At 39.6% G+C, this 25,843-nt stretch overlaps 1 protein-coding gene across 13 annotated transcripts in view; it reads left to right on the top strand.

The window, feature by feature from the left end:
• Nucleotides 1-25,843, top strand: part of anks1b (ankyrin repeat and sterile alpha motif domain containing 1B) — an 856,034-nt gene that overhangs the window by 614,470 nt on the left and 215,721 nt on the right. For all 13 annotated transcript variants that reach the window (XM_073066305.1, XM_073066306.1, XM_073066289.1 and 10 more), the window contains one exon: nt 8,238-8,403. In XM_073066305.1, coding sequence (XP_072922406.1) covers nt 8,238-8,403 — 166 coding nt within the window. The remainder of the gene's footprint in view (nt 1-8,237; nt 8,404-25,843) is intronic.

Below are 25,843 nucleotides of genomic sequence, written 5' to 3'. Positions count from 1 at the left end.
TACAACACCACCCACCTTTGTGTCATTTGCAAACTTGCCAACCCACCCTTCTACCCCCACATCCAGGTCGTTAATAAAAATCACGAAAAGTAGAGATCCCAGAACAGATCCTTGTGGGACACCACTAGTCACAACCCTCCAAATTGAATGTACTCCCTCCACCACGACCCTCTGCCTTCTGCAGGTAAGCTAATTCTGAATCCACCTGGCCAAACTTCCCTGGATCCCATGCCTTCTGACTTTCTGAATAAGCCTCCCGTGTGGTACCTTGTCAAATGCCTTACTAAAATCCAGGTAGATCACATCCACTGCACTACCCTCATCTATATGCCTGGTCACCACCTCAAAGAACTCTATCAGGCTTGTTAGACACAATCTGCCCTTCACAAAGCCATGCTGACTGCCCCTGTCTTCCGTAACAAAGAAATATAGTGGAAGTAATTTCTCCTGAGGTACAGAGCTCATCAGTGAAAATACTTCAGTAATGCAGCGTTGAGCAAGAATCTATAAAAAATGACAGCTAACTAGAGTGGGAATGCAGGTTGAGTGCAACTGTGACCTTGACCTCAAATGGCAGGGAACTGCAATGCCAGTTGCAAAGTCTTAAATTGACACCTTACAAGGTGGCAGACGTACATGACAACCTTAAACCTGTATAAGCATTACTCACTGAGGAGATTAAGAGATAGGAGCAAAGGTTTCTGTGTTGCTGGGGGGAAAAGGACCTTTCTATACCTTCCCATTTGGGGTCCCCATCCATTCCTGCAGCCTCCCCAGTGCCCCTCGTCCCATTGTAGCATTGTTTCTTCTTGCACAGTAATTCATGGCAAAATTGTAAAAACCACCTTTATTTTTAAATTCAAAGTTAGCGCAACTGTTACCTTTTTAATATTTTCAGAACTCACCTGAATTAGCTCCTACTGCAAAGAATGATTGCCTTCTCGCTCTTTTGAATTAAGTCAGCCCTACACCTTTGATATTTTACAAGTTACTGTATGTTTCAGTCTGCTATAACAGAGGTGACACGGATCTCCTCCAGCATTCAAGGGCTACTTTGATGTAGGAAGTTGAATTGTATTGTGTAAGGAGGTGAAATTAATGTATTTAGAACATGTTAAACATGAATTCAACTTTGTTTAATTTGTTTCAGTGCATTTTGTTTATAAAGTTTTCTTTCTTCAAAATCAAATCCAATAAGGCTAAAACATTAATGTATTATCAATCAAAAAGAAACTCCAATAAGGAGTAGAATCCTTTAGAAATAAAAATGACCTGTTTACCAGTATGAAAAGGACAAAGTGGAGTGTTTCAGATATTGATCATACTGAGAGATCAGGGACTTAAAGCAGAATTGTTCAAAACCCTGCACAAATAAATAAAGTAAGTGTTCATCACAGATGTCGGGCAAGTTTATTCAACCAATGCAACACACACAAAATGCTGGAGGTATTCAGCAGGTCAGGCAGCATCTGTGGAAATGAATAAACCAGTTTATTCAACCAGCTGTGAAAATAGGTATTTGACCTCACTGACGTACTGATGTTGGGAAGTGCAGCTCAAAAAAAGCTAATGAAATTTGTTGAGAGGGAAAATGGTATAAATCAACTTCTAAAGTGCGAGTGAAAGAGAAAGATTGCCTTTATTTGAAACATACAGTGACATTGTTGTGTCAATTCAGAAAGGATGTGCTATGGGCAGCCCGTTTTATGTCATTACATTTCTCGTGCCAACATAGCATGCCCACAATTCACTAACCCTGACCCGTGCGTCGTTGGAATGTGGGGGGGGGGGGGGGAGGTGGGCTGGAGTAGCCGTATGAAATCCGTGTGGTCACAGGGAGACCGTACAAACTCCTTACAGACTCAGATCTTACAGCTGCCGTTTAGTTCCCGCCACTGTCTGTAAAGAGTTTGTATGTACTCCCCGTGACCACACGGGTTTCATGCGTCTACTCCGGTTGTGTTAAAACGTTGTGCTACCTGCTACTCCACTGTGCAAGACATCGGTGGACAGCAGCAGTAAGAAAGGTATCTTTGTGAATAGTCTGAGGAAGGGGACGCACTAAGTTCAAAGTAAACTTTATTATCAGAGTCAATGCGCTCCATATCACTACTTACAACCCTGAGATTCTTTTTGCTGTGGGAATACTTATCAAATTTATAGAACAGTAACTGTAATCAGGATCAAAGGACAACAAACTACGCAAATGCAAATATAAAAAAGCAATCAATAATGGGAGCATGAAATAACAAGATAAAGAGCCCTTAAAGTGAGACCCTCAGCTGTGGGAGCACCAGAAATAGAATGAGTGTAGTTATCCCCTTTTGTTCAAGAGGTTGATGGTTGAGGAGCAGTAAGTGTTCTTGAACTTGGTGGTGTGAGTCCTGAGGCACCTGTACCTTCTACTTGATGGCAGCAGCGAGAAAAGAGCTTGGTCTGGTCAGTGAGGATCCTTGATAATTGATGCTACTTTCCTGTGGCACTGTTTCATATAGTTATGCTGAATGGTTGGGAGGGCTTTACCCATGATATACTGAGGGGAATCCACTACCTTTTGTAGGATGCTGTATAAGGGCTTGAACGCTGCTCTTGCTAGAGAAAAAAAGACTATCGAGACATCTGCCAATTCAGTTTAATTTTAGCTGTCAGTGTATGTGATGTGCCTATGCTGTGAATTGTAGTAGCATCATGTCTGACTGAACCTGAAAGCATCAGTCACCATTTCATTTATCATTGTCTCCATCTGTTAAGGAGCTGATGGAAATTGCTCCTTGTTCAATACTGCAAACCCAATAACAAGCCAGACACTGCTAATGTATGTATTTACACCTGTCTGAATCTGCATCTCATGAGTGGAAGGGACAAGCAGGTTGCTATTGGATAGAAATATTCCTGACCAATCTTTCTCCCTGTCCTGCACCAATGTTGTTTCATGATTCTGCTAACACGTTGTCATTCTTATAATAGAAGCTGTAAATGTTTCTCTTTACCAAAGAGGGAGGAAACAGGTGTGGTTACTGTCACACTGTTATGATCTAAGCTGTAAGATTCAAAAGAAGCTATTGTCAATGTACAAGAGAGCAAACTTGAAACAGCTATAACTTGCTGAATCATAATTTGTGGAGCATGAAATCTGTAGATATTCCATTGGTATTAAGGTCTATTTCTAATCTATCATCAGTGACTCATGACTTTTGGATTTCCATGACTGCGTGTTGCTGTTATCAAGGACTTCCACATAATTATCATTTGTTTGTATGTCTTTACACATTAATCACATCTTCCTGCATTTCTGCTAAATAAACTACTCTCTGTACATAGAGCAGCCCATCTGAAATGATATAATGCATTCACATGTCTTGCGGCTTAAAGCAATTTTGGAGAGGCATGGTGTGAACTCCTCACAACATGCTCCTGGATGTTGTCAGGTCCTCACACTAAGACAGATCAGCTTGCATGTGGCGCTACTCGTTTTCTTAGGGAATGAGTCAGCATGGTCCGATGTGCTACACTAATTAACAGACCGGAAATATAATCGAACACGGTGCTGATAAAATGAGGTGGCTTTTGCTCATATTTAAGTACACAGGCTAGACCAACCTATTGAACATGCAGTTTCCTTGTTTCTGTCATATGATAGTCATTTACATATTGGTATTCAGAAATCACATTGTTGTGATTTCAAAGAGTTATTTAAGCTTCTGTTCTTTAATATTGTAAGAAAAACTGGGATGTAAGAATGAATGGTGTTGAGCTGGATACAGAGAGAAGTTCAGGACAATCTACTTTTGGGCTTCACAGTAGATTTAGGGCAAACAGATCACTGGATTTTATTACTAAACTGCCTGAGCTGAATTTAGATAAATTCATGTTTTAAATTGGGCTTCATTTTAATCAAGTTCAATTTTAGTTTCTGAAGCACAATGAAAACTTCTAAACTCCATAAGTTAGAGAGAGAAGGACCAGGGGAGTCAACCATGGGACTGTGTAAGATAAAATGAATATACAGGGTTAATTCTGAACAGATCAGCCAGAAATGCAGAGCAAGGGTCAAAGCAAGAAACTCATAAAAGCTAAGTTAAGATTTATATTCAGTTTTAAAACCAAATAATTTTTATTATTTTAAAAATCTAGGCAGTGGATGTTGTTGAAATATACACTGGGTTTCCTCCTGGGTCTGCCCTTACCATTTTAGTGGTTACCTGCACTGAAACAGTGATACAGTGAACAGTGAAGAGTTGGAACTGAAAGGGTACAGTCTTTGTCAATAATAAACCCACAGAGTGGTTGTGCTCTTGGTAAAGCATGATGTAACAGCCGCAGAAGAGACAGATTTCGCAGCAGAAGGGAGAGATTAAAAATAGAACTGAATAAATTATTAATTGGAAACATATATAGTTTTCCAACTACCTGCGATTTTGCCAAATTCTTCTGTAGATTTCAGCAGGTGTGATAGCATGCCACTTATTTGGATCTGTCATTAATCTAGTTCATGGGATAAGTAATGAGTACACCTGATAACAGATATCTGTGAAGTTGTTAATACTGTTAGACGTGATTAGGACCTGATTAGTTTGGCAATCTTTATAATTTTACTCACTACAATGCAATGGACCTGTGAATATGTTTACTTTGTAATTTGCCTGGTTTGGGACATTTCTTTACCTCAAGGTGTAATGGTGACCTACCTTTTGTGCTTTGCTACATCCCTTGTACTATTAGGTGTGAAATTCCAGGATTTTAATCCAAAGAGGGAAGACCAAGATGTTTTCAAACCACAATGGCTTTGTGATTTGAGGGGGCACTTGCAGAAAGCAGAGTTCCTGTGCAAGCAATACAATCCAAGTGTTGAAGGTTCCAGGTGCTTGGTAGACAGCCTCAGCAAACTGTTCCTGTGCATCATGATATAGAAACAATTTGGCTACAGAACGCAGGTTGTAGAGTGAGTGAAAGTTTAAACTGGTAGGAGAGCTGCTGTACTTAGATGTTTTAAAGTTCTCTTAATGTTGCTGTTATGCTCATTTGTGACAAATTGAGGGTATTCCTTCACACTTCTAATGTCTCTTAAAAGTTGGTGAAGTGATTGTGCGATCAGGAGATGAGCTGTCCATTTTAGAAAATGCTACCTCTTACCTGATTGTAGCCGCAGTAACTTCACTGGTTCAGTTACAGTCAGTAGTGATCCACAAGATGTAGATGATGAAGGATTCAGCAAATGGCATGCAATTTATCATCAAACGAAACTGCTGGAAATGTTCTTTATTGGACTTCGTGTTACGAATGAATGTTACTTGTCAAAACAACCCAAGCCCACTGGGGCTTGTAGCCTCTGCTATATTCAGTTTGATTTGCCATTTTTTCACAATCACATTGAGTTAATGAGATTGCCCTTATGTCTTGGTGAGAAAATTGAAAGGAAATTAGAATAGAACATTCACTCAGTAGTTGTGGATGAAAATATTCACCAATACTTCACTCTTTCTCACCCACATTCTGTCCTTCACCTTTATTGCAAGCAAGGATGTTCGTGGAGATTTTCTTCCCAATAGTTGTTAGTTGTTAGTTGTTGAATACCATGCATAACTGGATGTGGCCAAGTTGCAGAGATTTCATCAAATCTGCTGGCCATGGGATTAAGTACCTTAGGCTAATGCAAACCACTTCCACTGTTCAACACGAATGTAATCCTGTACTGTAACCTTAATAGTTGCCACCTCTTTTATAGGTAATGGCTGCTGGTGCCCCTGGAATGCCCCTTTTTGCTCCATATTAAACCACTATTGCTTCAGTAGATTGTTAAAGTGGGTGATCAGTTTGCTTTGAATTTACACATTGTGGTGGAGTGCACTTTTGCTAATGTTTATTGTCCAGTTTTGAACTTTCAAATACGTTCTAATTCCACCCCATTTAACATGGTGCTGGTGCCATACAAAACAATCTTATTGTGCAAAGATAGGACTCTGCTTTCACAAGACTGTTTGGTGGTCACACCATCACAAGCAAGTGGATGGTGAGGAAAATGTCAAGCAGTTTTTTTTTTGTATTTCCTTTGGCTCTCTCTTCATCCATCGTAATCTTCAAATGCGACTATCTCTACCCTCAGCAGAGTTTGTGCACGCTCCCTCTTTGATGGTACTCAAGGCTGAAACTGGTTTTAAACAGAGAGAATTAGGGGACACGGGCATCAAATGACAAGGAAGATTTGAGGCATACCATCAGTAGGATAACTCAATGGTTTTATGATTTCATTTTCCTCATGTAATGTACATGGAATTCCTACACTCTGAATTTATTAAATTCTTCCAATTTTTGGTAGAACGTTACTGATTCGTAAGTTAAGGAAAGGAGGTAAATGCCATGAGATTTCATAAGTTTAGGAATCAATGTGGAGGACTTCCAGTGTTATTCCTGCCTGACTGTTTACTGCTGTATCACCATAGAGGTAAATCTATAGAATAGTAACTATAACAGGATCAATGAAAGATCAACCCCAGAGTGCAGAAAACAACTGCAAAAATGTAAATATAAATAAATAGCAATAGATAACAAGAGCATGAGATGAAGAGTCCTTGAAAGTGAGTCCATTAGCTGCGGGAATATTTCAATGGTGGGGCAAGTGAAGTTGAGTTTAGTTATCCCCTTTTGCTCAAGAGCCTGATGGTAGAAGGGTAGTAGCTGCTATTGAACCTGGTGGTGCGAGTCCTGAGCCCCTGTACCTTCTACCTGATGGCAGCAGTGAGAGGAGAGCATGACCTGAGGAATCTAAGATAACACAGTCCAGACTGGATAAGATGGCAGATTTCTTTCCCTAATAGATTTTTACAGTTTCATGGTAATTATTGCTGATTTTAGATTTTTATTCAGTGTTCTACTAATAAATTGATTTTATAGTTCTTAGTAAATGTGGCAGGTTTTGAGCTTCATCGCATATTTAGCTTGGGGCACTGGATGGAGATGCTGGAAGTATGACACATAGCGTAGAAAATATGTGTAATCCAGGACTCTGGATTGCCACTCCAGTTATGAACATGCTGTGTTGAATTGTTGAATAGCTATTCCAAATAGTGTTGAATTATACTTGTATGATGGCAATGGTTCACACAATACTCAAACACAGGAATAATGCTCTGCAGAAAACTTTTTGATAAGTAACACAGACACAATGCTGGAGGAACACAGCAGGTCAAGCATCATCTATGAGTCAACAATTTGGGCTAAGATCCTTCTTAAGATAAGAAGGTGGGGCAGGGGGTAAGGTGAAGCCAGGTAAATGTGTGTGGGGGGGGTGGTTAGAAAGTAAGAAACTGGGAGGTGATAGTTGGAAAAGACAAAGGGAAAGAAGAAGGAATATGATAGGAGAGGAGATAAGGGAAGAAGGGGGGAACTGGGGATGAAGAGTGGCAGGTGAGAAGAAGAGGTAAGAGGCCAGAATGGGGAATAGAAGAAGAGGGAAGGGGAAGGGAAAATATTACTAGAAGGAGAAAAGGGTATTCATGCCATCAGTTTGGAGGCTACCTAGACAGAATATGAGGTCTTGCTCCTCCAACCAGAGAGCAGCCACATTGTGGTAGAAGAGGAGGCCGTGGACCAACAATGGGAAAAGGAACTAAAATAGTTGCCCATCAGAAAATTCCGCTTTTTGTGGATGCAGCAGAGGCGCTTGACAAAGCGGTCCCTCAACTTGTGTCCAGTCTCAGCAGTGCAGTGGAGGCCATATCGGGAGGACTGGATGCAGGAGATGACCCCAAAGTATTCGCCAGTGAAGTGTTGCCTCAACTGGAAGGATTGTTTGGGACCCTGAGTGGAGGTGAGGGAGGAGGTAAATGGGCAGGTGTAGCATTTCTGCTGCTTGCAGGGATACATTGGCGGGGGGGGGGGGGGGTGATAAAAATATGTTTGGTGGTAGGGCCCCGTTGAAGACGGTAGAGGGTGCAGAGCATGAATTGTTGAATGTGGAGGCTCATGGGGTGGTAGGTGATAAAAAGAGGAACTCTATCCCTGTTAAGGTAGTGGGAGGATGGGGTGAATGCAGATATCCAGGAAATGGAGGAGATGCTGGTGACTTAACTGTTATTTAACTAATAAATGAGTTTTCTAAAATAACTACTGTACACATATACCACAGACCACCAAAACTTTATTTTGACAGAGCAAGCTAAACTGCTTTGAAAATGTATTTATAACTGTACAGTACAATCAGATTTGTCCTTAAATCACATTTTTAAAATCTGTTGCAGGAATCAGAAACAAAGAAAGATGACCAGACTCTGGACATGAGGCTGTCTCCATCATTGGACAGTTTCCCCCCAGAAGAAGAGGACAATCCTTATGAATTCTTGACTACTGCAGTCACAAAGAAACCTCGTTCATTGGAAATATCCAGGGTATCTTCAGGAATAACAGGTAACTGGAGAAGGGGAGAGGTTTAATCTTGTCCTTTCATCTCTATAACTTTGTCTGAAATTTAGCTGTGATATATATATAGGAGCAAATGAGTGAAACTTGTATGCATCGGTGTCCTGCTGAACACAGCCCATCTGCTGATGCAAAGTCAGTTCATTTGATGCAGAGATACATCCCAGGATGTGCTGGGACACATCATCAGTGATGTAACCTGGGGTCATCAGGTGTTTCGGGTCCTTCAATATCAGGCACCCTCACCCAGGCAGCTCAGCCAGGATTGATCAGGCCCTGGCTTGTATCCTAGCAACATTAGTCCACGGGTCACACCTCTTGATCCATAGCCATCTGGAGGCTCGCTCAGCAGCCTCTGTGATGGTCCTGATGGCTCTTTTCTGTGCAGTCCCCGTAGTGCCAAGAAGAGAGTAGATTTTGTACAGCTAGCAGCCAGCAAAACCTCTACACCCCACCTCTCTAGGCTCGCATCGTCCCTCCAGCCCTGTCTCTGGCATCGCTGTAATAGCTCCTGGTATTCGGCTTTCTTATGCTCAAACTCCTCCTCAATCAGGTCTTCCCAACAAACTGTCAGTTCTACCATGACCACCTGGTTCGAGGTTTCTGACAGAATGACCACGTCAGGCCTCAGGGATGATGATGTGATGAAGTTAGATACTTCTCTGAGATTTTGGGCAATTAGTACTTGATGGGTTGAGGGCACTTCTGTGAACAAATATGAGGGGCAGCATTTATCAGTGGTCAACCTCAAAGTTGACACTTCAGATCTTAACTAAAGATCCATGTAGAACCCAAACCCATAGTGTTTTGTCTTTTGGCAAGGACAAGGTCATGCAACAGGGAAAGTACTGGCCCCTTAGCATGTACTTGTTAACGTTGGTGATAAATTATTCCTTGTGTTTCCTTTATGGACGTGTGTGAGAGAGATTGAGACTAGTGGGATTGCCTCCCTGGGAGTCAGCATGACCACAAAGTCTTGGAATAGAATCCTTCTGGGTCATTGTAAGATAAAATATAAGATTTTAAAAGCTTGAGTGTGTTAAATGCATGACATTAGAAGGATCTAGAAGGCTTTAAGTGAAATGAGATGCTCAATATCAATAAAATTAAATTATATGCATACTTGATATAAAGATGTACAACTGTTTCACATCATCCTTCATTCTGTCCCTTCACATCCATTTTCTCCCTCTAAATTCCTCTTTAAATCATGTTGAACATCATCTGCATTACCTTCTGCTTGTTTCTCTTTATCTTAGCCTCTCATCTTTCCTATCTCACTCCTTTGTTACTGTCTATCTTACCTCCAATGGTAAGACAAAAGGACACACAATAGTCCTCACTGAGGAATCAGAAGTGAAGAATTTCAAGTTCCTGGGTGTCAACATCTCTGAGGATCTATCTTGAGCCCAACATAGTGATGTGGTTACAAAGGAGGCATGACAGCAGTTATATTTTATTAGAAGTTTGAGGAGCTTTGGTATGTCACCAAAGGTACTCACAAATTTTTACTGATGTACCATGGAGAGCATTCTGACTGGCTGCGTTACTATCTACTGTGCTGGGGGGTGGGGGAGGCTACTGCACAGGATCAGCAGAAAGTTGTAAACTCAATCAGCCCCATCATGAGCACTAGCCTCCCCAGCATTCAGGACATCTGCAAGGAGAGATGCTTCAAAAAGGCAGCATCCATCATTAAGGACCCCCATCACCCAGGACATCCCTCCTCTCATTGCTACCATCAGAGAGGAGGTACAAAAGCCTGAACGCACACACTCAATGTTTCAGGAACAGCTTCTTCTCCTCTGCCATCAGATTTCTGAATGGACATTGACCACTACCTCAATGTTTTTTTTTTCTGTTTTTGCACTACTTATTTAATATAGCTTTTTAATATATATTTACTGTAATTTACAATTTTTATTATGTATTGCAATGAACTGCTGCTGTGTAACAACAAATTTCATGACACATGCCAGTGATATTAAACCTGATTCTGTCATCTAGCTCTCCTTTCTCTTTTATGAACTTTCCTTTCCCCTCTCCTTTTCTTTCATATCTCTGTCTTCAGATCTCTATTACTGTCCTTGCAAATTCAACTATTATTAAAACAAAGTCATATGTCTTGGCTTTTGCTCTCCCTTTCAATTTGATGTCATTTCTGAAGCTTGCATGACATACACAGTTATCATCATCATGTCAAATTGGATCTGTTCCTTTTTATTTCATTCCCAGGCACCCTGTTCATAATCATAGCTTGCTTATTTAAAAATATATTAACTCTGCTGTTTCATTTTTTAAATATTTGTTTTCTAGAAAAAATGTTCTTTCTGGACTCATAGAATTATACATTATAGAAACACATCCTTTGGTCATACTTACCCATGCTGACTAAGACACCTATCTGAGCTAGTCCCATTTGTCTGGGTTTGGCCCATGTCCCTCTAAACCAGGGGTTCACAACCTTTTCTGTGCCTTGGAGACTTATCATTAACTGAGTAGTCCGTGGACCCTAGGTTGGGTAAGTGAGTCCAAAACTAGAGGATACAGATGTAAGGTGAGCAGGTTTGGAAACCTGAGGGGTAACCTTTTCCAGACAGATGGTGCAGGATTTTGGACTCACCTAGTTAGAAAAAGACTGTGACCACTAATCTATGCCCCTCATGATTTTATTTACCTCTTATAAGGTCACCCCTCAGCCTTCTATGCTCCAAGTAAAAGAAGTCCCACCCTACCCAGCTTCTAGCTATAACACAAGCCCTCCAGTCCTAGTAACATCTTTGTGAATCTTTTCTTCAACCTTTCTAGCTAAATTACATGCTGTAGCATGGAGACCAGAACTGTGCAGAATTTTATTTAAAATCTAGAGGACCTTTGGTGATAATTGGCTTAATATCTCCTTAAGAGTGTCAAGTGGTGCAGCACAACTTCCAGCTGTATTTGGCAAGCATCCACTTTACCAATGAGATCTACTGTATATCAGTCTTTAGGCTGCTCACCTACATACATATAAATGCCATTTTCTCTGTGTAAAAAAAAAGTGCTCAATATCTACGCATAGCGGTTAGCGTCAGGTTTTACAGCATCGGTAACCCAAGTTCAATTCTTGCTTTTGTCTGTAAGGAGTTTGATGGTCCTCCCTGTGACTGCACGAGTTTCTTCCAGGGGCTCTAGCTACCTCCTGCATTCCAAACACGTACAGTTAGTATGTTGTGGGCATGTCACGTTGGCACCAGAATCATGACAACACTTGTGGGTTGCCACCAGCACAGCCTTGGACTGTGTTGCCTGTTGATGCCAATGGCACATTTCACTATATGTTATGATGTATATGTAATAAATAACGCTAATCTTTTTTCGTTATAAAATCTTCAGTTCCTCTTTTTGTAAAGTTTAATCTACTCTTCACAAATTTCCAAAAGCAAGTATTTGTTTAATTGTGTTACTTTTTATGTTAGTATGTTATTTATTTTTAATTAGACTGGCTTCTTAATGATCTGTTTACGTTGAGCTAGGTGATGTATTTCAGTAAAAAAATGAAGTAAATTTAAATTGTTTAATATTCTTTCAGTTTAATGTACAACTGAATATAAAATATCTTAAAACTACTCACAGCTAATTGACTGCGATAATCTTTCAATTCAATGTAGCTAGTATCTGTTTTTTATACTCTTTACTTGTTTATTCAATTTTGAAGATGTGGGCAAGGTTGAGAAGGCCAGCATTTATTGCCCATCTTTAATTGCCCTTGGACAGTTGGTGGTGAGATTTGTACTTCATTTGCTGCGATTCTTCTGGAGAAAGTACACTCTATTGGGAACAGCTGTATGGGAAAGAGTTCCAGGGATTATACTCAACAATGACCTTGGATATAGTTGTGGTTCTCAGCTGCAGCAGACTGAAGCAGGAACATTTGATGGTTTCCATCAGAGCTGCTTGTACTAGTCACCTTTTTGATGGCACCTAGGAAGTTAAAAATACTCAAAGATTCAGGAACAACTTTTTGCTCTCTGCCATCCAATTTCTGAATGGATATTGATCCCTTGAACACTATCTCACTATTTTTTTATTTCTATTTTTTGCACTACATATATATATTTACTGTAATTCACAGGTTGTTTTCTATTATTATGTATTGCATTGTACTGCTTCCGCAACAAATTTCACCACATATGCTGGTGATATTAAAACTGATTCTGATGATGAAGGAATAGTTGCCTTTGTGCTTCTTGGTGTTAGAGGTCACAGGTTTGAGAGGCGCTCTGGAGGAGTAACCTCAGTATTTTGTGGATGGTATATCATTCCATCCATCGTATGGCCATGATGGATGGAATAATATTGAAAGAGATTGATGGCTTGCCAATAAATTGAGTTTCAATGGTTTTGGGCTTCTTGGGTGAAGCTCATCCAATCAAGTAGGGAGTATTTCACCACATGTTGCTGTGCCTTATAGATGGTGGAAAGACTTTGGGATGTTGTGAGGTTAGTCACTCATCGTAGAATATTCAGTCGCTAACCTGTGCCTGTGTCTTTAGCTGTGGTGTTCATATACAGATCCGCATTAGTTTCTGGTCAGTGATTAGTCCCCGCATGTTGATAGTCCAAGTAATTCTGTTGAAGGTCAAGGGCACATGGTTAGACTCTTTTTGGAGATGATCATTGCCAATTCTCAGTTTATGTCTGAATATTTTCCAGATCATGGTAAATGCATGGACTGCTTCGGTTTCTGAGGAGTTGTAGTTCAACTGGAACATTGTGCAAACACAAGTTAGTTTCCTCACTTTTGATCTTTTGGTGGAAGTAAGGTCAGTGATGACACAGTTGAAAATACTTCAACTGTGGTCAGTAGTCCAAACGATCCTTGCAGTGTCCATTTTTCAGGAATTAGTGCCGTATTATGTTTCTGCACTTTTATAGTATATACTGTAGGTGTATCCAGGATATGGTGTTTGTTCTAAATGAATGGTGGAGAAGACATAATGTCCGACTTGCTCCAGAATGAATTGAACAGTCTGATGTTACAAATAATTTTTCCTCTTCCATTATTTAATCAGTTTATCATTGTTATGCAATTCCTCTTCATGTTTGTATTCTGCTGGATCAGTAAAGCAAGTCAATAAATAATAGATCAGTAATAAATTCATTGATAATCACATAATCTTGCAAAATGGCTATATTCATAATGTTTGAAATATGATCCAGCAAAGAATTGGGACACTTTGAAAAAATCATGCTTTGAGTACGTCCAGCTCTGTGTTCCCTGACTAAACAAAGCTCTCTTTTTATTGTTTTGAAGAAGCTTGTAAGTATATTTGCCGAGAAAAGATTGTATGCCTTGTGCCTTTACTACAAGCTGTTTTGATGTTAACCAGTATTGAAGTTTGCATTCTGATTCATTCCTTTAATGATCAAAGGATTAAAAGTATGGCTTTGTTACAAATATGCTTTTAAACTGGTTTTCATAAGCTTTTTTAACAAGTTAGCTCTCATCCAATTCACGACTTCACCAAATTTTGGTAAGTGCACAAGTAAGCTTTCATTCCTACAGAGTGCACCAAAAAAGAGCAAATGGTGGTTTACAGGTATATTTACTATCTAAAGATCAGCAGTAATATGTTACAGTAACTAATTGTTTAGAAAATATCATAAAGTTACAACTATTCTACATTACCTTTAACTCACACATGTGAGTATATTGCTATTCATTTGCTGTGAAATAGAACAAGGTGTACCATTTCTGCTTGCCGGACAAGTTGGTTTTTGTCAATATAGAAGAACTACGTTAAGTTTTCATAATAAGTGTTCTGCTGCAGGGCTATTCCCTTTTTACATTTGTTAACCAACTCTCACAAAATCAGCAGGTGTTATAATATCAACCAAAAACTATCAATGGTAAAATTGCACATCCATCGGAACAGTGGAAATTGAATCTATTCGATTTTAATGACTCTTTCCTGATTATCAGAAACTATTAAAATCTTGGTTGGTTTGTTGCTGAACTTAATGACAACAGTAACAGTTAACTCCTAATATTTTGTCTACAAGGATTATTCCCAATGTGGCTCCTGGGAACCTTTATAGTACATTTTAATCAGGATCTTAAACCAAAGCATGCTGTCAAAATTGCTTACTATTTGAATCTGTTCAAACCATAATTGTCTAGTAATTTTACTACATTCAGAGAGAGGCATTAGGGAACCTGAGACTCAGAGGGTCAGGAGCTAGATGGGAGGAGTAAGTGGGGCTGGCAAACCTAGATGGTTTGAGGAGTGGGAATGACATTCCAGAGGACACACAAGGGGCATAATTGAAAAGGTTCTTTGTCCAATGCTCTGGAAACAACTTTTCCTGAGGTGTTTTTGGTAATTGCTCCTGGGAGTACTGCAAGGCAAATGAGGCCAGTCTATTTGCAATTGATACATAAATTGTAACTAGTAGAGAAAACTGGGTATTTCTAGGAAGTAATGCACACAAAATGCTGGAGGAACTCCACAGGCCAGGCAGCATCTATAGAAAAGAGTGAACAGCTGACGTTTCAGGCTGAGGCCCCTCATCAGGACTGGGGAAAAAAGATGAGAAATCGGAGTAAGAAGGTTGGGGGGGGGGGTGCTTACCTCCCTCTGGTGCTCCTCCCCCTTCCCTTTCTTCCCTGGCATTCTACTTTCTTCCATCAGATTCCCCCTCCTCCAGCCTGTTACCTCTTTCACCTGTCAGCTTCCCAGGCCTTTACTTCACCCCACTCCCTCTCCCGGTTTCACCTATCACCTACCACCTTGTACTTCTTCCTCCCCTCCCACCACCTTCTTGCTCTGACTACTCATTTTTTCCCCCCAGTTCTGATAAAGTGTCTCAGCCCAAGACGTCAACTGTTTTACTCTTTTCCATAGATGCTGCCTGGCCTTCTGAGTTCCTCCTGCATTTTGAGTGTGTTGCTTAGAATTCCAGCACCTGCAGATTTTCTCATTTTTGTACTTCTAGAAATTCGTGGGTTACATTTCTGGAATGACGTGAAACAACCTGGGTGTTACCACATTTTCACTTCTTGCAGAGTTGATCCTCTGAAAAGTGAACAGTGATTGTAATTATACTAATCAATTGATTCATGGAAGTATTTTTTCGTTTAAATTCTCCATCACATGTTCTAGCAGTGTTTTCAACCCAGATTTGTGTTTATGCCATCTCTAGAACAGGAAGATGGGAATAACCAAGATTGGAAAATAGCGAGATATTCTAACTAAATGATATCAAAGTTCAGTCCAGTCCTATAATATGGATGACGACTAGCATCTCAACACCAATTTGGCTTCAGAATGACTTAATCAATTACAGAATTGTTGTACGGTTGTATATTAGAGTTGGTTCCTCAAAGCAATTGGTGGAAAATTTTGTAAATTTAATGCATTTTACCTGGTAGAAAATAGAGATGGTTACGTAAAAGTAAGTATGTAAGACATTTAGAATCATTCAATTTACTTACCTGCCCTGAAGCAAATGTGGGGAAAATCCATTTTCAGACAACATATCAATAGGTTCCTTCAAATGATATTATGATCTGAGCATTTGTGCAAGATATGCCTGAGATTTTCCAGCCAGACTAGTTCAGTGAATCAGCAGTAACATTTTGTTCAAAACCTATAAATAACTGCAATATCCATTTTATTTAGAAAATGTAACAAGGTAGTAAGTATTCTACAGTACCTTTGATTCACACTCCTGAACACCATTGCTATTCATTTACTCTGTGAGATAATACCAGGAGTATAATTTCTCAACGCTGAACATGTTCCTTTTTGTCAATAAGAGCCACATTATGCATTTATGATAAGTGTTCGGCTGCAGTGCCATTCTCTGATTCCATTTATTAACAAAGTCCTCACCAGATCAGCTGGTGTCATAACCTCTTCTGAAACTAGCAGTGGTAACATGGAAATAGTTCAAATTTAAAAGTAAATTTATTATCAAAGCATGTATACTATATACAACCTTGAGGTTTGTCTCTTTACAGGCAACCACTAAACAAAAAAAAAACCCAGTAGAACCCATTAAAATAAGAAGGCGTCAAGCACCCAGTGTGCAAATAAAAGAACAAATCATGCAAACAATAAAATGTAAGCAAATAACATTCAGAGCTAAAGCTCGCGAAAGTGAGTTCACAGCCACGAAGAAACAGAGTGGAGAAGTCCAGTTTGTGAACCGGTTGTAAAAAGGCAGAAATCACTTTTACTTTCCCTAGTGCAGACAGACAAAAGTATAGATGCTCCTTTGGGCTTTTGTACCCAGTGAGGGAAACTTGGATCTCCCCTGTAGCAAACTCACTTTGTTCCTTGAGGACCAGGAACATCCAATGGATTGTTCAGCAACTGCTTGTTCCCCCCACTGCCTCTAGTCCTCACCATCATTTTCCCTCTAAAGCTGCCAGGGTAATTTTTCAGCAATTCAGCCCAGCTAGTTAACCAAAAAGGGTTCTAGTTATGGTAAAATACCCCAGAATTTCAGGATCTATGAGTGAGTTTCTAGTTCATATCAGTGCTCACCCAATGCAGATGTGAAGAGGACATCACAGCCTTGTCAGAGGGTACATTTTGGGTGCTTCAGTCCTGGATGGTCTCCTTCCCCACTACCTGCAGCATTTTCTCTTCCATGAGATGTATGTCACTCCTTTTCTATAACTTAGCTACTGAAAAAGCAAACATCACAATGATTTTTTTCATTCCTTCTTCCTCTCCTTCGTACAAAAGTAATCTTCTGATATTTCCCTACTCTGAAAAGTTTAGCTGATCAGCTATCTTCTTCAACCTGTCCTTTATCACTGAAAATGATACTCATCTTCAGCTTTGAAAACAGTTAACGATTAAAGATTCTCTCTTTTGATGAAAGATTCTCTCTTTTTGATTATCTCTTTTAACATTTTCTGCTAATTTCTATTTCATGTGTAATTCAAGGTTTCTTTTTAAAAGTTTCCTAAAGATAAAGAAACCGTAATCATTTATTTTTCGCAAGAGTGATTTGCCTTTAATCAGTCAGGAAAGGTGATTGACAGTAAAACTATGTTTCAGTTTGCTCTCTTGAAAATTGAACAAGAAAACAGATTCAGTTTCTCAAGCTATAATTTTGCATAACACTATCAACTATTGTTTGATTTAATAATATATTTTTTGCATTTTTGAGGGAGAATTTATGTGAGACAGTTTTCGGTTTTTAATGGACAATTTATGTTCATAATGATTTCAGTCATTTAAATGAAGATTTAAAGATTATAATACTTGTATTCTGTGATATTTATATACAGAGAAGATATTTTGCAGATGTATAGAAGAATCCTTATAAATTGTCAACACGAGGAAATCTGCAGATGCTGGAAATTCAAGCAACACACACAAAATGCTGGTGGAACGCAGCAGGCCAGGCAGCATCTATAGGGAGAAGCGCTGTCGACGTTTCGGGCCGAGACCCTTCGTCAGGACTAGACTAAAGATCTGACGAAGAGTCTCGGCCCGAAACATCGACAGTGCTTCTTCCTATAGATGCTGCCTGGCCTGCTGCGTTCCACCAGCATTTTGTGTGTGTTCCTTATAAATTGTATGTATAATTGTATCAAATTTGATTAATCTATCCATTGAGACATCTGTAAGCATTTGATGGAGCAATCAGAATCTGCCCACTACTCAGAATAAAAGCTTTTGCAACTGGTGAAGTGAAATGATGGACTTGCATTAAAGTTCCTTGCTTGTCAGATATAGTAAGGAGGAAATTGGTTAACATAGTGTTGATGGGAATATGTTGTATTGTCAAATATAATTACTGAATGAATATTGCTATTTCTTTGTTTACTCAGATACTGTCAGGCCACCTGTAATTGATGTACAGATAGTAAGGCTATTTTACATATCTTGCAAAAGTAAGGGTGGTTAATGTTTTCTTAGATTTGAAGCAGTTACATTCCTAAGTGCCCATTTTCTTGCACAGAGTAATGAATAACGGCTGATGATGAATTGTCTATCTAATCTTCCCTTCATTTTTTGCAAAGTAAGTTTTATTAATTTTAAATTAGTTATGGAAAGAGAGAGATCTGGTCCACAAATTAAAATTCTAAATTGGTGGAAGGCAGACTTTGATGGTATTAGACACAGGAACTTGTAAAGGTTGATTGAAGTAGTTGCTTGCAGGCAAAGGGACATTTGGCAAATGGGAAACAAGAAAAATCTGCAGAAGCTGGAAATCCGAGCAACACACACAAAATGCTGGAGGAAGTCAGTATTTTGGGCTGAAACGTCAACTGTACTTTTTCCATGGATGCTGCCTGGCATTGTTTGGCAAATGGGAGGTTATTCGAAGTGAGATAGATTTCAAGGTCTGCATATTCCTTAGAGTGAAGAGCAAGACTGGCAGGAGTAGGGTATCTTGGATGATCCTGGAGAAAGAACGAGGCATGGGTCAGTAACAGGCAGTTGGATCAAGTGAATCCCTGGAGGAGACTTGAGGGATGCTGGAGTATACCGAAGAAGAAAATCAGAAGGGCAAAAAGAAGGCATGAGAACTCTAGCAGAAAAGATTAAGGTGAATCCAAAGAGATTCTGTAAGTACAAGAAGGCAGGGGAGAACCTAGGGGCCTCTCAAAGATAAATGTGGACACATTTGTGTTGTGCTACAGGAGAAGGGTGAAGAGTTCAATGCATATTTGTCCTCTGATTTTACTGTCGAAAAAGACATGAAGATGGAACTTGAGATAGTTGGTTAGGGATGTCTTAGGGATAATCCACATTATAGTGGAGGAGGTACTAGGTGTCATAAAATGTATGAAGGTAGGTAAATCAATGGGGTCTGAACAGGTATATCCAAGAACTCTGTGGGATGCAGGTGAAGAAATCGTGGGAGCCCTGGCTGAGATAGATACTATCTCACATTCTGTACACACCCCCTCCCCCAGTTCTGGATTGGATATTGTATAATGAGCCGGATTTCATTAGGGAGTTTATGGTAAAGGACCCTTAGGAGATATTGATTATAATATGATAGAACTCTCCTTGCAGTTTGAGAGGGAGAAACTAAAATTAGATGTATCAGTATTACAGTCGAGTAAAGGAATTACATGTGAGAGGAGCTGGCCAAAGTTGATTGGAAGGGGACATTGGCGGGGATGATGGCAGAACAACAATGGCTGAAATTTCACGGAGCAATTTGGAAAGCGCAGGATCAATACATCCCAAAGAAGTGGTATTCTAAAGGGAGGATGAGGCAACCACGGCTGACAAGTGAGGTCAAAGGCAGCATAAAATATAGTAAAAATTACTGGGAAGTTAGAGTATTGGAAAGCTTTTTAAAAGCAATAGAAGGCAACAAATTTGCCATAGGGAAAGAAAAGATGAAATATGAAAATAAGCTAGCCATTAATATAAAAGTGGATGCCAAAAGTTTTTCAGATATATAAAGAGTAAATGAGGCAAGAGTGGATATCAGATTGCTGGAAAAATAGCACTGGAGAGGTAGCAATGGGGGCATGAAGAAATAGCGGACAAACTTAACAAGTATTTTTGAGTCAGTCTTTACTATGAAACTTCCCAGCAGTGTGAAAGAAGTTTGCGAGTGTCAAGGGACGGAAGTGAATGTAGTTGCTATTACTAAAGAGAAGGTGCTTGAGAAGCTGAAAGGCCTGAAGTCAGCTGCACTAGATGAACTGCACCCAAGGTTCTGAAAGAGGTAGGTGAAAAGATTGTGGAGGCATTATTAGTGATCTTTCAAGAATCACTAGACTCTGGAATGGTTCTGAACAACTAGAAAATGGCAAATATCAATCTATTCTTTAAGAAGGGATGCAGGCAAATAAAAGGAAATTAAAGGTTAGTTAACCTGAACTCAGTAGATGGGAAGATGTCACTATTAAAGATGAGGTTTCAAAATACTTGGAGGCACATAATAAAACAGGCCAAAATCTGCATACCTGTTGGAATTTTTTTGAGGAAATAACAAGCAGGATAGACAAAGGAGAGTCAGTAAATATTGCTTACTTGGATATTCATAAGGCCTTTGACAAGGTGTCATATATAAGGCTGATAAACAAGATAAGAGCTGATGGTATTATAGTGAAGATACTAGCATGGATAGAAGATAGGCTGACTGGCTGGAGGTAAAGAGTTTGAATAAAGGGGCCTTCTCTGATTGGCTGCCAGTGACTAGTGAAGTTCTGCAGTAGTCAGTTTGGGACCACTCCTTTTCATGTTATGTGTCAATGATTTAGATGACAGAATTGATGCCTTTTTGGCCAAGTTTGCAGACACCAAGAAGGTAGGTCAAGGTATAGGTTTTTGTTAAAAAAAAGTAGCAGAGGTGTTTTAAGTTTAAGGGAAACTGTAACAATTCCTTTATTGTTCTCCAAACACTGAACATAAAGTGCAGTAACAAATCTTCACGTAATTACGTCATCATGTCAGGCCAGCCTCTTGAAGTGAACCCAACTCAATGTCAGTGGTTGTGAATTATGTATATGTTTCCACCCATTACATTAACGTACAAGGGGACAGGTGGTCTTGAGGAAGCAGTGAGTCTGGTGAAGGATTGAGGTGGATTAGGAGAATGGGCAAAGAGGTAACAGATGGATTGTAGTGTAGGGAAGCGTTTATTCATGCACTTTGGTCGAGGGAATAAAGGTGTAGACTATTTTCTGAACAGGGAGAAAATTTAGAAATCAGAGATGCAAAGGGAATTAGCAAACCTCGTGCAGGATTCCCTAAAGGTTAACTTGCAAACAATAGTAGGAAGGCAAATGCAATGTCAGCATTTATTTCGAGAGAACTAGAGTATAAAAGTAAGGTTGTCACGCTAAGGCTTCACAAAGACATTGGTCAGCTATGATCCTAAGCAAAACCTCTGTGCCTCTTCCTCCTAAATTTGTGTAGCTGAGACAAGGAATATGGAACACACCGTTTAACCCATTCTTTAGGGGCAGCATGGTTAGCACAATGCTTTACAGTACCAGTGACCCAGGTTCAATTTCCGCTGCAGCTTGGAAGGAGTTTGTACGTTCTCCCTGTGACCACGTGGGTTTCCTCCCACAGTCCAAAAACATACAGATTAGTAAACTAAGTGGTCATTGTAAGTTGTCCTGCGATTAGGCTAGGATTAGATCGGGGGTAGTTGGGTGGTGCAGCTTGAAAGACCTATTCCACACTGTATCCTAATAAATAAATAAAAGTTAAGTACACTGGTCCTTTAAGACTATGCTCTAATGCATAGCTGTCATTGTGCCCTCATTATGAAAATGATTGAGAGTAATAATGCCAGTTGCATACATTTTCGATCTATATCAGGAAGTGACTTACAGCAATTTCCTGTCTCAGCTGCAGAAGCATATTAAACAAACTTGTCATAGTGTCCACTATAGTAACATTCTGATGCAGTATGTGTGCTTAGTTAAATCCAATATTTATTAACAGTGTAGCAGATCATTTTTCATTTTCTCCATGTTATGGAACAGGGCTGGCAGAATTTCCATGTGATTCTGCCATGCACTTGCAGCAAAGGATCAGCTTGTCATCAAACAATAGTTGTTTGCTTCAGAAAATATTAAGTAAAAAATCATGTAAGGAGCATTTTATAACGTCTTCTGGATGTGGGAATGTGATTCATAACCAATTAATTAATTCCAAAATGCATGTCATAGTTTGTTAGCAAATATGCCTGTTAATTTTTTGTACAGCAAACTCCCACGAGCAGTAAATGGGTTTCTTTTTATAGCAAAAAATATGATTGAGAAATGATGTTGACCAAGTCTCAGGCAGACTCAAGATTTTAAATACCTGACAAGGAGACAATTATTCCAATAGCTGAGTGAAACTTATTCCAGGCTTTCATGCTGTACAGACAAATGTGGGCCAAATGGCCAAATTCTGCTTCTGTGTCTTATGTGGATAATTTTCAGGAAGTGGCAAAAGTAAGTGGGAAGAATAGATTCACTGTAATGCCTTTCCTCGTAGGTCAGTGAGCAAAACTGGACACAGAACTCTAAATTAGGCCTCACCAAATCTAATAAAGTTTCAACATAACATCCCATCCCCTGTACCCAGTACCTTGATTTATGAAGGCCCATGTGCTAAAAGCTTTCTTTACATCCCTATCTACCTGTGACACCACTTTCAAGGAATTAATGGATCTGCATTCCCAGGTTCCTTTGTTGTACCACACTCCTTGGTGCCCTACCACTCAATGTGTAAGACCTACCCTGGTTGGACCTCCCAAAGTGTAACATGTCACACTTGTCTGCATTAAATTCCATCAGCCCATTTCACCAGCTGATGCAGATCCCACTGCAAGGTTTGATAGTCCTCCTTGCTGTCCACTACACCCTAAACTTTGGTGATCCAGCTTACCACATCATCATCCAGAACATTTATATAGATGACAAACAACAACAGATTCCTGTGGCACAGGCTTCCAGTCAGAGAGGCAACCATCTATAACAACTCTCTGTCTTCCACAAAGCCAATGTCTAATCCAATTTACTACCTCATCTTGAATGCCAACCTTCTTGACCAACCTCACATTGGGACTTTGCTAATGTCCATCTAAGTATCTACTGCCTTGCCTTCATCAACTTTCCTGGTAACTTCCTTGAAAACTCGATAAGATTGGTTAGATACGACCTACCACACACAAAGGTATGTTGACTATCCTTAATCAGTCCATGTCTATCCAAATACTTGTATATCTAGTTCCCTAGAATATCTTCCAATAACTGTCCCACTATTGATGTCAGACTCATCGGCCTATAATTTCCTGACTTAATCTTAGAGCCTTTCTTAAACAAACAACATTAGATATTCTCCAATATTCTGGCACCTCATTTGTGGCTAAGGATGTTTTAAATATTTCTGCTAGGGCCCCTGCAATTTTACACCAGCCTCCCACAGGGTCCGAGGGAACACATTTTTAAGGGACACTGTCAGGCCCTAGTGATTTATCCACGATAATTTGCAAACAGCACCTCTTCTGTGAATTCTCCTCTTTAGTGAATTCTCACTAATTCCTCAGTGCTGCATTACCTTACATCTATAGACTGTGTCCATCTCCCAAGTAAATACTGATGCAAAAAAAAAATCTCAGAATCAGAATCAGAATCCTTTATTATCGCCGAGTATGAGGACATATACGGGGAATTTGATGCCGGTTTCCCTGAGCGCTCTCTGTACGGAATTAAAAGCAAACAAAACAAAACAAAACAAAATTGGTCCTCTGGATCTTAAAAATCTGTTTAAGATCTTCCCCCAACTCTCTCAGCTTCACACGTAGATTACCATTCTGATCTTCCGGAGGACCAATTTTGTCCCTTGCTACTTTTTGCTCTGAATATATCTGTAGAGGCCCTTAGGATTCTCCTTCACCTTGTCTGCTAGAGCAACCTCATGTCTTCTTTTAGCCCTCCTGATTTCCTTCTTAATTGTTCTCTTACATTTCTTGTATTGCTCAAGTACTTCATGTGTTCTTGCCTGCCTACACCTGCCATGCCTCTCCTTTTTCTTAAACAGGGCCACAATATCTCTTGAAAACCAAGGTTCTCTCAATCTGTTACCTTGCTTTTTATTCTGACAGGAACATACAGACTCTGTACTCTTAAGATTTCACTTTTAAAGTCTCCCCACTTGCTAAGTATACCTTTGCCAGAAAACAATCTTTCCAAATCCACACTTGCCAGATCCTTTCTGATAACCATCAAAATTGGCCTTTTTCCAATTTAGAATCTCAACCCAAGGACCTGTACTATCCTTTTCCATAATTACCTTGAAACTAATGGCATTATGATCTCTAGATGCAAAATATTCCCCTATACAAACTTCTATCACACGCCTTGTCTCATTAGCTAATAGGAGATCCAGCATTGCACTCTCTCTAGTTGGGACTTTTGTGTACTGGTTAAGGAAACTTTCCTGAACACAGCTGACAAGCTCTCTCTCATTCAGCCCTTTTACAGTATGGGAGTCCCAGTCCAAACGTGGAAAGTTAAAATCACCTATTATCACAACCTTTTGTTTCTTGCAATAGTCTGTGATCCCTCGAGAAATTTGTTCCTCAAAATCCCGCAGACTTTTGGGTGATCTATAAGTCAAGTCACTTTTATTGTCATTTTGACCATAACTGCTGGTACAGTACATAATAAAAATAAGACAACGTTTTTCAGGACCATGGTGTTACATGACACAGTACAAAAACTAGACTGAACTACATTTAAAAAAAACAGAGAAAGCTACACTAGACTACAGACCTACACAGGACTGCATAAAGTGCACAAAAACAGTGCAGACATTACAATAAATAATAAACTGGACAGTAGGGCAAGGTGTCAGTCCAGGCTTCAGGTATTGAGGAGTCTGATAGCTTGGGGGAAGAAACTGTTACGTAGTCTGGCCATGAGAGCCTGAATGCTTCGGAGCCTTTTCCCAGATGGCAGGAGGGAGAAGAGATTGTATGAGGGGTGCATGGGGTCCTTCATAATGCTGTTTCCTTTGCGGATGCAGTGTGTAGTGTAAATATAATCCCATTAATGTTGTCACACCTTCCTTATTCCTCAATTCTACCCATAAAGCCTAACTAGCTCACCAGTCTGTACTGACTGAGCACTGCTGTGACATTTTCCCTGACTAGTAATGCCACCCCTCCCCCTTTTGTCCCTCCTGCTTTATCATGTCTAAAACAACCGAATCCCAGAGCACTGAGTCCAGCCACTCCTGCAAGCAAGTCTCACTAGTGGCCACAATATCAGAACTCCACATGCTGATCTATGTCCTAAGCTCATCTATTTAAGTACAGTTGTTTTAGGAGAGGAAAAGGAAAAGACAATGAAAATTAAATATGTTTTTTTATTGAGAATTTGAATAATCAGATTATAAATGGTATATCAAAATACATAATATGCCATGGAATAGACTGTAAGTGTAACTACTATGTTTACTGTTGAGAGAAGTTCTAAGGGAAAATGTTGTTGAAGAATCTGTACACACCTAAGATTCGGGTATTTTGTAGAATATTGGTCCATGTTCAGCTTCAACATCATTGTACTCTAAAGTCTATTTCATAACCTGCAATAGTCCCTTTGGATGTGATATTTTCCCAATAAATTTATCATAAGCCATCATTCCTGTATTCATCGAGGTATCTATTGAATAAATATTAAATCAAGCCCTTCATGAATTTCTTCTATCTATTCATGTTTCCTATTTGCCAGCCAAAAAAAAAAAGTAAAGCTAGTGGCTGCACCTTAATATGATTGCCACTTCTTGGTATGGACATTTTCTTTGGGGACCACTTGCATAACATGCGTGTTACTAAAAAAAGAGTGAATTAATTCTTTCTCGAGTTTGCATTGTATGCTCCTAAAGCATTGTGGGTGCTTGGGCTATGTTGTAAAGATAAAGGACACACTATTCCTATGAGAATATCT

Source organism: Hemitrygon akajei, chromosome 14 (assembly GCF_048418815.1).
Source record: "Hemitrygon akajei chromosome 14, sHemAka1.3, whole genome shotgun sequence".
Lineage (NCBI taxonomy): Eukaryota > Metazoa > Chordata > Chondrichthyes > Myliobatiformes > Dasyatidae > Hemitrygon > Hemitrygon akajei.
Note: the sequence above shows the minus strand (reverse complement) of the source record. Positions and strands in the feature narration are given on the sequence as shown.